This window comes from Salvelinus sp. IW2-2015, linkage group LG5 (genome assembly GCF_002910315.2).
Source record: "Salvelinus sp. IW2-2015 linkage group LG5, ASM291031v2, whole genome shotgun sequence".
Classification (NCBI taxonomy): Eukaryota; Metazoa; Chordata; class Actinopteri; order Salmoniformes; family Salmonidae; genus Salvelinus; species Salvelinus sp. IW2-2015.
In genome coordinates this window covers 1,948,120-1,961,329 of record NC_036844.1, presented here as the reverse complement: position 1 = coordinate 1,961,329, position 13,210 = coordinate 1,948,120, and the positions used below count along the sequence as shown (strand labels likewise).

At 43.2% G+C, this 13,210-nt stretch overlaps 1 protein-coding gene across 3 annotated transcripts in view; it reads right to left on the bottom strand.

The window, feature by feature from the left end:
• Window positions 1-3,212: 3,212 nt before the first annotated feature.
• LOC111963782 (early estrogen-induced gene 1 protein) overlaps window positions 3,213-13,210 on the bottom strand; it is a 70,672-nt gene continuing 60,674 nt past the window's right edge. For all 3 annotated transcript variants that reach the window (XM_023987294.3, XM_023987295.2, XM_023987296.2), the window contains 8 exons: window positions 6,536-6,652; window positions 6,092-6,138; window positions 5,638-5,810; window positions 5,266-5,373; window positions 4,373-4,601; window positions 3,918-4,042; window positions 3,521-3,590; window positions 3,213-3,400 (listed from right to left, as the gene is read on the bottom strand). In XM_023987294.3, coding sequence (XP_023843062.1) covers window positions 3,355-3,400; window positions 3,521-3,590; window positions 3,918-4,042; window positions 4,373-4,601; window positions 5,266-5,373; window positions 5,638-5,810; window positions 6,092-6,138; window positions 6,536-6,652 — 915 coding nt within the window. In that variant the 3' untranslated portion in view covers window positions 3,213-3,354. The remainder of the gene's footprint in view (window positions 3,401-3,520; window positions 3,591-3,917; window positions 4,043-4,372; window positions 4,602-5,265; window positions 5,374-5,637; window positions 5,811-6,091; window positions 6,139-6,535; window positions 6,653-13,210) is intronic.

Below are 13,210 nucleotides of genomic sequence, written 5' to 3'. Positions count from 1 at the left end.
GTGAAAGATAGTCTTNTGCAATGACAAATATCTGATGATGTGTTGCACCAGAGAAATCTCACCCTGTGTTGATTCATTCATATTTCCAATATGCAGGATAAAATCCTTGGCGCTCCATTCATGGCAGCAGAACCTCATGTTAACATGGTTCTACTCTGGTTACAAACAGTCAAGTACGTAGGAAAACAGAACCCAATACAAGGATTATACAACAAGCCCTCTTGTACACATAAAATCAGTAGCAGGAGAATCAGAAACATCAATTATTTTAACTCTAGAGTAGACCAAAAACAAAAAGTAAATTGTATACAATTTTTTTTTGTGTTACAAAGAATAGCACAGGTTTTCCAATACATCTCTGCTGCATACAAAAAGTAAACCAGCCAGCTGGTTTGGAAATACAAAAAACTAAAATATGAATTAAGTGTTTGACATTAGAACTATTATCAGTTTATCATTAATACAAATGATTATTATACTACTAAGAGACAGTGTAATGTAATGAGAGGCAGAGTGAAAGATAGTCTTTTTGCTGTAAAGCCCCTGTTAAAATACACAGATTCAGTGTCTTACTTATATCAAGTTAATAAAATAGAGGTGAATGGTCCACATCAATTTGACACATTCAAATAAAGCTAARAACAATGTCTGTGTCGTTAACATTTTCCCATGCGTGTGTATTCATGTCAGAGGAGTTTTAGCTTATGCATTTAATGTTTCCTTTTTCTCAAGGACATAGAGTACACCCATACAGTATGCACAGCAACATCTACAACGACAATGATGCACATTGGAGAGTGAAACAAAAACAAAAGCGCATTGCAACAGCACAAAAATACAAATTTTATTTTTTCAAGGGCCAGGATTTTGGACATTTTCTCTCTATGCCTCTGAATGTCAAATCTCAGTATGCTATGAATGTCTGGCGTGGTGTAAATAAAACACATCCTTGTTAGGAAGATACAGTATGTTGAGGCTACAYGTGTGTAGATAAAAGCCCATGATCACTTTTTCCTTTGAAAGACATTTTAATTGAGCAGACTAAGGGCGAAAAGACAGGCTAAGCATTAGGTCCGTTTTCCCGCTGAGGACTCAGGTCAACTGAAAGGATACTCAGGGGTCAAGAACCGTAAGACAGGCGAGTGGCAAGCTGTTTTGATCTCAGCACACATAAACAATTCGACTTGCACACGCACATACATTTGCAGCACAGACATACACACATGCACAAACACGCGTGCACAGACAGACGCACACATGCACACACGGACATACACACGCACAATATGCAGACGTTTACACACAAACTCACACATTCTCGTTCCCTCTCCGTCCCTCGCAAAGACGTGTGCAGGCACACAGGCACAAGCACGCATACAAAAGGACATTGTCATTTGGGGATGAGGGTGGAGCTTCTTCTGAAAACCCTCCATTGTTAGCCAGTGCACACCAGGTGCATTGTGCCACATGGGGCAGCTGCATGAGACTGACTCATTGGCTCTGATTGGCTCTGACTACACCATACCTACAATGCAATGTTCTTCTGACACATTCAAAATCCGGGGGCGACAGAAATGAAATTACATTTCCCCCCAGGAAATAGAATAGCTWGGTCATTTTGGAGAAGATGACCAGATACTGTCAGTTGTATCATTAGAGCCCTTATTCACTTGTAAGTTGATTTTGCTTGATAACGAGGCAACATCTCGGGTGATATTGCGACTTAAGTGGAACGGCAACCGTTGGACAGCTCATATAGCCAAGGCCACATCGAAAGTATTTCACAAAGAAGGATTGTGAAGTTAGCTGGCTAACTTTAGTACCCCACTTCAGTAACTTAACATATTATGGGCCCCAATTCAATCAAAATCAGTAACCAGGTTTAAAAAAACAATACTCTTCCCTTGCAGCGAGAAAGCAAGTTTGAAATAATATGCGGTCGAGTTTCCTTTTGCGTCACACTGTAAACATTGGTTTGTTGAGAACACCAATCCAAAAGTGCTTTTTTTGCAGCTCAAGAAGAGTTTTATAATCATCCCAGAAACCTGGTAACGGACAGCTCCTGTCCTTGAGAACAGGGACTGATGTCATGGGCGTGGTGACTCAAATCAATTAGGTCTGACGTACATGACAGATGAGTGACAGGCCAGGGACAAAACAGTACAGGGAAACCCACCATCCATATATCCTGAGACAGACACATGACTAACAACAAAAATAGAGGAACCAAGAAAAGTTGAGTCTGATTTTCCTACTTTTACAGTATAGTCACCAAGCCAGCTGGTGAACTTCAGGATAGTATTTTACTTTAAGGACGTAAAGCAGACTATGTAAAAGACCCAAGGGAGGAGAAGACCAAGGGCGTAGACTAGACTAATCAATTACCAACTCTACCTGCATTTACCGAGAGTAATTGATGAATCACACATAGACAATGGCAGTATGTACAGTTGCATATGGCCAGCCATATGTGCACACATTTCTCGTTCTCAGGTCCGTATATAAACATTATCTATTGTCATATTACATATTTATATGCATATATTCTATAACATTCTATAACTTTATAATTCTATAACATGGGTTATTTGGGCTATACAGTAACTTTGACCCCAGGTCTAGTACTGTTGTTCTGGAATCTGAGGATTGCAAGGGGTTCATCGAAAATAGAACATTTCACATTGAAAACCACCCATTGAAGCCTAGTTCAAATGGTCTGTTCAATTTATCCACATCTTTCTTGGTTTTAGCACGCTCCCCTCACTTGAATTGATACACAAAATTATACACATAGGGTAAACCATAATGTTCCAACTTGAGGCAGCCACATTTGACTCCAATGCCTTTTCCTGATTTTCAGTGTTGCACTACAATTTCCACGATGCGATGGTTTCCCATTTCTCTCTCTATCAAGTACTTTGCACACTTCACTCCTACGGTCCCCCAGATGAAAGCATCGATTTAAAAGCTTTTCTACATTAATAGATTATTCATACGTCACACCTCCCACCTACATCACCTTAAATATCTGCTTAAATGTCTGATTAAATGTCTGTTGTATAGTGGTGTTTGTTGAAGTGGTGTATATCAAAACGAAGCCAGTCGTATGTGCATTTGTGCACACACACACACACACACACACACACACACACACACACACACACACACACACACACACACACACACACACACACACACACACACANCACACACACACACACACACACACAAAACAGTTCAAAACAGTGGAGTTGTCTTCAGTGTCCCTCATGTACCCTTTGCCCACCAGCTGAGAGAATGAGTGAGACAGGGAGGGGGGGGTTAGAGTGATTTGACATCCATCCATCTTCATCGTTAGTGGCTCTCGATCACTACTGGCTCAAAGGCACCAGCAATCACCCTACAGCAAACACATAAAAAGAGGAAGGGGTTAAATTCTTTATTTTATTACCTTAACAAATTATATGTTCTGGATCCTCATAACATACTACACACAGATAATCTTGCATGCACAAATCACCTGTTTCCCAGCTGTGTCCCACTCAGGGCTGTAGTCCCATCTTTGCTGACAAACAATCTGAGGTTGCTGTCTRTGTGTGGAAGCAGGAATGAAAGACAAGAAAGAGAGAGAGGGCACACAGAGGGATAAAATAGGTATAGGATAAAATAGTGAGAAGAAGATCGAGAAGCACAACGTTATCACTTGTGTGGTCATTTTCTACGAGCTATTCCATCAACACAATTGGGCCAGCGTCGTCTGGGTTAGGGTTTGGCCGGGGTAGGCCATCATTGTAAATAAGAATTTGTTCTTAACTGATTTGCCTAGTTAAATAAAGGTAAAAAAAATATACAAAATAAATACACAATCTTCACAACTAGTCTTCACCGTTCCATCATGGCTACTCCCCTCCGCATACCTTCTTTGTGGTTGTTGACATCAGCAAAGTTCTGGCTCTGGATGATTTTGTCCACAATGTCGTCGGCGTCGATGCGCGTGTCGTCCACCCAGGTGGGGTGGCTTTCCACAGAGTCCTTCTTCCTCCTGGCAGGTCACATGACATGGTTAACCAACAACACCTGATCGAGGCTTTCTCAGTCATCAGTGATTGTGGTGCAGTTAACCAGTAACACCTGAGCAAGGCTATTACTATCAAATGCTTTTTAGGTCGTAGTAGTCTCATTATATGACATGTCAAATAATGTTCTTTGACGCGTATCTATTTGACACGGTACGCCGAAACAGGGTTCGATATATTACTGCGGAAAAGTAACCAGCAACCCAGCAACAGATTGGATATTTGTGAATAAATGTAATGACCTCGAAAAATATAAATGTGTGTCTGTGTGTATGTGTGCGTGTGCTGTGGCTTGCCTGGAGGGTCTATTGGAGAGCAGGACAGGGCGTAGGGGCCGTATGGGTCTCTCAGGCTTGGTGCCTGGCTCTCCTGGTGTCTGGGGGTCTGCTGCGAGGGGGTGGGCGAAGACGTGGGGGGTCTGGGTAGGGGTGCCCAGGCTCCCGGAGGTACTGCTGCTGGTTGAGGCATTGCGGCGGTGGGTGAGGTCTGTCAAGCTGGAGGAGCGAGAGTGTTCCATGCTGTAGCCTGGGAGAGAAGGGGAGGGCATACAAGTAAATCAGACCCCCATACACACACTGTGCATGCACATACAGTACAGATGCACGTGTACGCACAAACAGTACACATTGGCACGCGCATACACACACAGGATTGTCATATAACCCTGTGACAGATATTATTTATCCATCATTCTCCTCCCCAGTCATGAAATCAAGGAATCGTTTAGATCAACTCAATCAAACCAAATTGAGTTAGTCCAAGGCTAAGATGAACGCCCTGACTTACATTTTTACATTTAGCAGACGCTCTTATCCAAAGTGACTTACAATTTGTGCATTCATCTTATGAWAGCTGGGCGAGAGAACCACATATCACAGTCGTAGCAAGTACATTTTCCCTCAATAAAGTAGTAGTTATAAAGAAAGTCAGTGCATTTTTTTGGGGGGGGTGACAGGACGGGTGACGGTACGGGGGACTTGAGTAGCTATGGCCCTGTGGCAACATGCTCCAGGGCAAAAATTCCCCTTGGTACAGATCTACAATCAGCTTCCCCTCCACCAATCCTAACCTTAACCATTAGTGGGGAAAATGCCAATCTGATCCAAAATCAGAGCCTAGGGGCCACTTCACCCTACTCCTGCCAACATACACAATAGTAAGTTTGGCAATCTTAAAGAAGTTAACTGACCTGATATCTTGCTCTGCTGGCTGGCGTAGCTGGAGTTCCGGGAGTGTCCTGTGTGAAACACTTCATCTGGGTTGGACAGGTTCTGCTCCAACTGCTCCCTAGGTAGACCTGGAGCCACAACACAACACACAAGATGATGTTAGCTTCTGTGGCATGAAATTCAACAAATGGTGTCCCACATGGACAACAGGAGAGTCAACTTATTAAAAAATACACAAATAAACGATTAAATTGCTAATATAATATAATTGATAATAAATTAAAGTGAAAATCTGCATTGGGTATATATATTTTTTGGGCTTTGTTTTTGTTTGAACTGCAGATTGGCCCATTAATAAAGTTTCAGCAATCAGATGTGATTCACTGTCGTACCAGAGTTGAGGGGAGCTGAGGGGAGTCTGGGTTTGAGGGGCCGTCCTGATGATGTCCTGGTGACGCTCCCTGGGGGAGGGTTATAGTTGGCATCGGTACCCTCGCCCTTACAGTCCAGCTGCAGGGAGGGGTCCTGGCCCGGGATAGAGACGGACTTGGCAGTGCTGGGGGGCCTACAGGATCAAAGGTCAAATAAAAATAAACCATTCAATCATTTCGTAGTTATATTATGAAGTAATCATAGTAAGCACTAAATACACACATTAATTGGATCGTATTTTATATAATTTTAACCAAGAGCCCCAAAAGACAGAAAAGACAATGAGTGAGGAAAACTCTTTGGGATGAGAGTGAAAGAGAGTAAAAGGAGGAAATCCTGACTTTCCAGAATCTGAGGTGATTTACTTTATGATATCGATTTTGGCCAAAAGGTGGCGCCAGAGGTCCAACTCACGTTTTAAAGCAGGGATCTCCTGACAAAAGTGTGAATCCAATAGTAACCTAGAAAATAGACAACAATATTATAATTATTATCATACATCATCTTTATTGATATTATTGTAAAATGTTACAACAGAACACTTCAACTACTGTTTTTTTCCCCTCATTGCATTCAAAACTACAGCACGTACGGTAGCTATGTGAGTAAGTTTGATAAAAACCGTCAGGTTAAAAATAAGCCAAAAGAGTGGCACCTGGCAAGATCAGTCTATTCATCCATTTACTGTGCAAATAACTGTCCACTCTAAATGCCTAGTGGGAAAGCTAACCGTTCATTCAACCTGAACAAGTCTCAGCATGGCCTTGATCTCTCTGTGCAGAGTGCAGAGGACATGTCTTTGCACATGGGGCTTCGATGAGCTCATGTGAACGTGTGTGTGTGTGTGTGTGTGGTTACCTTGAGAATGGAGTTATCCTGTCGAGTGTTCTTGGTGTCGTAGCCCTCGAGAATACAGCAGTGCACGGTGGAGCCTGAGCCAGCAAACTCCGCCATGTTGAGGTCAGCAAAGCCCAGCTGCAGGGAGGGGGAAAGAGAGAGAAACAGWGAGGGAGAGAAACAGAGAGAGAGAGAAAGGGAGAAGAGGGAAGAAAGAGAGATGATGATGATGATGATAACAAATTGCATATAGAAAATKTGTATACTGTTATCAGAATAGAATGACAATTCTCTGGTATACCGGTACTCATGTGGTTACCAACTATCCATTAAATACACCTGCCCTCATTGTAATAAGGCTTCCCTTGGTATTGCTGTACTTAGGCATGCTTCCTTTCAATGTGAGATGGGTGGTTTCAAACCAGCTCCCCAATGGGACTGGCGCATACACACATCATGCATTTTGTATAAGCATGATGTGTATGCTCGCTTTCGGCATGCCATTCCAGTATTTTTACTCTACTGGGTGGGAGATGAGCGAAGGGCTAACACACCACCCCCCAAAGAGMCGTTACATAACTATCCATGTGAGGCTGGCGAGGTCACCCAACCGTGATGCCTCTCACTCGATTAGGGACAACTAGTGCWCCCTCGCCTACTTCTCTCGGTCTCCTCTCTTCTTYTCTTTTTTTCTCTCTGTYCCCTTATCTCCCTATTCTCTCTCTCCTTCTATCCATTTAATCTACCCCTCTCTTTTCTGTCTCAGCCTCCAGCCAATCCGGACGAACACAAATATGCCATAACATAATGTCACCAGTCAGCGAAACCATTGCTGACAGGGTTTGGTGCTGTTGTTACGTTGGTTCAACTGAGGGAATTCCATCAGGATTTCAAAAGCATATTTTACTTATAGAGGCTAAAGATTTTCCTGCTAGTCGTTGTCTTCGGTATGCTCCATATTGATTCGTTTAGCATTCAGGAATCGACTCACTCAATTCTCGTCTCAAATCTTAATCAATCTCAAAACTGAGCCAGAGGTCTTTATAATAATGGTTTATTGACTTAAATGAATGTTCCACTCCACAGATGATGTTCAGTGGGGAGATAGCTAATATACAAAACGACTAGCCCCTAACATTGTGACAACATTCACAACCACTACACAAACAAGCACAATCTTGGGTAAACATGACACTGACCTTTTTACTGTTTCCCTGACAACGTAGAGCCTTTGAAGTCATGTGACTACCTCCCTAGTGACAAGATTACGCAATTGGACGTCATGGTTGCTTATGAGACCACATCAGACACTGAAACCATGTTAGAAACGTCATTGTAGGTCCTCTTCTAGGCCTTCGTTTTATTGTATACAATATAACGCAAATCATGTCTATTAAAGAAACTTATTTGGGTATAAAACAAATATGAATAAAGGTTGTTAGAGGTGTCATATCCTGACAGAAATGGTTATTAATGGTATCTGTTATGTCAKGCTTATGACAGTGTAAAGTTCTATTTATGACAAGCAAATACAGCAAATAATGCACATCAGCTTCATGACATGCCATCAGCTTCACTTTTTCCCACTTTATTCAATGTCACCTAATTAATGGCCATTAGTTGGTAAGTGTGACTCGCCACAGTTTAAGGACACGTATGGTGACCACAGGCGAAAGGCCATGGGTAGATCATTAACTTTCCGGCAGAAAGCAGCTTTAACACTAGATTGGGGCTTAATGCACTCACACACTCATAATCGTGTTGTCATAGCAACACAGTCGAGACGCCAAGTTCGACTGACTGATGGTCACCACCTGTAAAAGTACCTTTGAGGGCTATAATCACCCAGTCGGGCCAGTCATCTAAATTGTGAGTCGCGTTAGAATCAACATATTATCCTACTGCTTTAACGTGGTCAGAAGACAAGGTTTCAAAACCAACGTGCGGATCACAAACCTTTTCTCGTTGTATCCACAATAGTTGTATGTATTGGAGCATTTTCATTCGCAAACTGTTAGCTTCGTATCTTCCCACAGACACAGCCACTCCATCTCTGACACACATCTCTGGGCTGGAGAGTGCCCTGAGTCTGAGTGACAAGCTATAGACTACTGTTAGTTGGACAGACATTGTCCTGCACTACTGAGAGGAAGCAGGACTGGGCAAACACATCAGAACTTAGAGAACTAATAGTCCTTTTCCACAGTCATCTTCCTCTTGCCCTCTGTGTCAAACGCCTACAGACCCAGAGATGTCAAAGACCTCCTATACTACCATGCCACATGCCCTGTGGCTAGTGAATTGCAGAGCAAGCTGACCTAGAGTATCATTATCTCTCTTTATATCTCTAATCAAATCAAATGTTATTTTGTCACATACACATGTTTAGCAGATGTTATTGCGGGTGTAGCAAAATGCTTGTGTKTCTAGCTCCAACAGTGCAGTAATATCTAACAATTCACACAACATAAAACCTTTCTTTTCTCTCTCTCTCTCTCTCTCTCTCTCTCTCTCTCTCTCTCTCTCCTCTCACTCCTCTCTCTCTCTCTCTCTCTTCTCTCTCTCTCTCTCTCTCCTCTCTCTCTCTCTCTCTCTCTCTCTCTCTCTCCTCTCTCTCTCCTCTCTCTCTTCTCTCTCTCTCTCTCTCTCTCTCTCTTCTCTCTCTCTTCGTTCTCTCTCTCTCCTCTCTCCCTCGGCTAATTCAGAGGACATTCCGGTACAGTGCCTTTTTCCCGGATGAACGGGATCAGCAAATATGGAGGAAACAAGGGGGACAGGGAAGCACAATCTCAATGATAACATCCACCCAGCCTTAACACACAGACACAGGCAGGCAGAGACGCAGGCCAACACACACATCACACGCACGCACACACACACACACACGCGCATGCATACATTTCCTTCTTTAATGGACAAGGGGAGGTCCATGTCCTCACACTTTCCTCTTAGATAAAGAAACTGGTGCCTTAAGGCCACCAGTCACATGCCTTTTCAATAATCAGCACTAGAATCATGATTGGCCTCTGCCCTGTCTCTTCCCACTATAAGTGCTTCCCAGTTCCCATGCACTGTCTTCAATGTCAAAAAGGACAATCCATTTTCCTACTAAACAGTGTGTGGCAAGAGACTAAAGATGTTATAATACCTTAATGCAGTACGTCTTCTGAAGCACAAGTATAGACACTATACTATACTATGTCAGTCATTTCTAGAAATCCAAAGGGCCTGTTGGTAATGGTGGCACTATCCACAGTACTTAGTTATGGTTTTGACTGGATAGAATACAGCTTATTTAAAATTGACTTTTCGTAGCAGGTTAGGAGAACCTACGCAGCAGGTTAGGAGAATAAAAGTAGGTAAGGAGAATTAGGTTAGGGTTAGCAAAAATGCTATATTTTCCAACTTCAATTTGACATGAGCTGTATCCAATCCAGACATCACCCTTAGTTACCTGTGTTAATCACTGGCTGGGTACTTGGTAGGTCACACCTAAAAACTTAGGTCAGGGTCACTGAAGAGCTAAAAAGGTACTTCACACAGTTGACTGTCAACTAGTGGAAACCCTATAAACTACAAACACTATGGATGGAAAATAAGGCAGGGAAAAAGTAGTTCATGTCACTGTCCTATTTTCCCAACATCCCCAAAAGTCCCATCCTGTGTCACAATGTTTTGTCACATGTATGTCATACTACAGTTAGTTGGCTTGAGCTATGGACCGATTACGATTACGTTACTTTTACCACAGCGGTTTTACCGTTATTGAGGCTGTAAAATGTACTGTAACACACTCTGTAACACACAAACACTGTGCCAGCTGTACAGACACGCCCAAAAAGGGCATCCACACAAAAGTAGTGGAGCCTTCAATTTTGTGCAGATATGGGTTATTCATTTTAAAATAAATTATAAATATAGTTTATTCATTCATTGTCCTATCATGATGGAACGGTCCCCAACCCTATACCCTAGACACCCACCTGAGCGAACCACACACTAAGGAGAAGTCCATATTTGTTTTATAGTCCTAATGCAAGTAGCCGATACGCAGCCAAGACCCACGGTCAGAGACCCACTAAAGCAGCACTGGCACCTCAAGAGTCTGCTCCTGCCTGGCAGGGTTGGTCCAACAAAGCCAAAGCCCCCTGATGGGTGAGCATAATATACAAGGAATKTATCAAAGCTGCTAATGAGAACCTTGATGACCTTGTACCTAGCCGGTGGGAATTTCGGTTAGGTGCCCCCCACCCAAGTAGTGGCAGTGCTGACTACACTAGCTGCAGTAACCCTTGGGGAGAGGTCACACTTGGACAATTAGAGAGGGGGCAAATTATTGCAGCCCTTGTGGCACAAAATAATCGAAAGGTCTGACTGCACAGAGATACTTGGGAAAACGGGGGACCAGCGTGTGTGTGTTTTAGGGTAGGGCTCCATCAGCTAGGACTTGGTATTGGTTAATCAAATCTCCCCACTCTTGCATGCCTTCTCAAAGAGCTACAACTGTATATGCATTTGCACATCTAGTCATCTCTTGAGTTGGGCTCAGGGATGGAACAACTGTTGAACATCTGAGCTTGTGGTTGTTGGGGGGGAAGGGTGGGGAGTATGTGTGTGTGTGTGTGTGTGTGTGTTTGGTGTGGTGTGGTGTGTTTTTGTGTGTGTGTGTGTTGTGTGTGTGTGTGTGTACGTATCCCACGTCTGTTGCTATGGGGTAATCAATAGAAGATGAATCACAAATATTGTTTGCTAAAATAATAATTGCTTGCCAAAAATGTAATTATTGTAATGCCAATCCTGGTTATAGGTAACAATCCTTCGTATGAACTGCCTACATTATTATGCATATTATTTGTTAATTGTGGAAATAAATTAAGATATGCAAGATTTTTTTTATATATACTGAACCGAAATATAAATGCAACATGCAACAATGTCAAAGGTTTTACTGAGTTACAGTTCATATAAGGGAATGAGTCAATTGAGATAAATTAATTAAATCAAATCAAATGTTATTTGTCAAATACACATGGTTAGCATGTTAATGCGAGTGTCGCGAAATGCTTGTGCTTCTAGTTCCGACCATGCAGTAATATCTAACAAGTAATCTAACAATTTCACAACAACTACCTTATACGCACAAGTGTAAAGGAATGAATAAGAATATGTACATAAAAATATATGGATGAGCGATGGCCGAACGGCATAGGCAAGATGCAGTCGATGGTATAGAGTACAGTATATACATATGAAATGAGTAATGTAGGGTATGTAAACATTATATAAAGTGGCATTGTTTAAAGTGGCAAGTGATACATTTATTACATCCAAATTTTAATTATTAAAGTGGCTAGAGATTTGAGTCAGTATGTTGGCATCACTCAATGTTAGTGATGGCTGTTTAACAGTCTGATGGCCTTGAGATAGAAKCTGTTTTTCAGTCTCTCGGGCCCAGCTTTGATGCACCTGTACTGAACTCGCCTTCTGGATGATAGTGGGGTGAACAGGCAGGTGGTTGTTGYCCWTGATTATCTTTTTGGCCTTCCTGTGACATCGGGTGATGTAGGTGTCCTGGAGGGCAGGTAGTTTGCCCCCGGTGATGCGTTGTGCAGACCTCACTACCCTCTGGAGAGCCTTACAGCCCGACAGGATGCTCTCGATTGTGCATCTGTAAAAGTGTGTGAGTCTTTTTGGTGACAAGCCGAATTTCTTCAGCCTCCTGAGGTTGAAGAGGCGCTGCTGCGTCTTCTTCACCACGCTGTCTGTGTGGGTGGACCATTTCAGTTTGTCCGTGATGTGTACGCCGAGGAACTTAAAACTTTCCACCTTCTCCACTACTGTCCCGTCAATGTGGATAGGGGGCTGCTCCCTCTGCTGTTTTGTTTCCTGAAGCCCACAATCATCTCCTTTGTTTGTTTGACATTGAGTGTGAGGTTATTTTCCTGACACCACACTCCGAGGGCCCACACCTCCTACCTGTAGGCCATCTTGTCGTTGTTGGTAATCAAGCCTACCACTGTAGTGTCGTCTGCCAACTTGATGATTGAGTTGGAGGCGTGCATGGCCACGCAGTCATGGATGAACAGGGAGTACAGGAGAGGGCTGAGAACGCACCCTTGTGGGGCCCCAGTGTTGAGGATCAGCGGGGTGGAGATGTTGTTTCCTACCCTCACCATCTGGGGGCGGCCTGTCAGGAAGTCCAGCACCCAATTGCACAGGTTTGGGGTCGAGACCCAGGGTCTCGAGCTTAATTACGAGTTTGAAGGGTGCTATGGTGTTAAATGCTGAGCTGTAGTCGATGAACAGCATTCTTACATAGGTATTCCTCTTGTCCAGATGGGTTAGGGCAGTGTGCAGTGTGATTGCGTCGTCTGTGGACCTATTGGAGCGGTAAGCAAATTGGAGTGGGTCTAGGGTGTCAGGTAGGGTGGGGGTGATATGGTCCTTGACTAGTCTCTCAAAGCACTTCATGATGACGGAAGTGAGTGCTATGGGGCGATAGTCAGTTAGCTCAGTTACCTTAGCTTTTTTGGGAACAGGAACAATGGTGGCCCTCTTGAAGCATGTGGGAACAGCAGACTGGAATAAGGATAGATTGAATATGTCCGTAAACACACCAGCCAGCTGGTCTGTGCATGCTCTGAGGACGCGGCTAGGGATGCCATCTGTGCCGGCAGCCTTGCAAGGGTTAACACG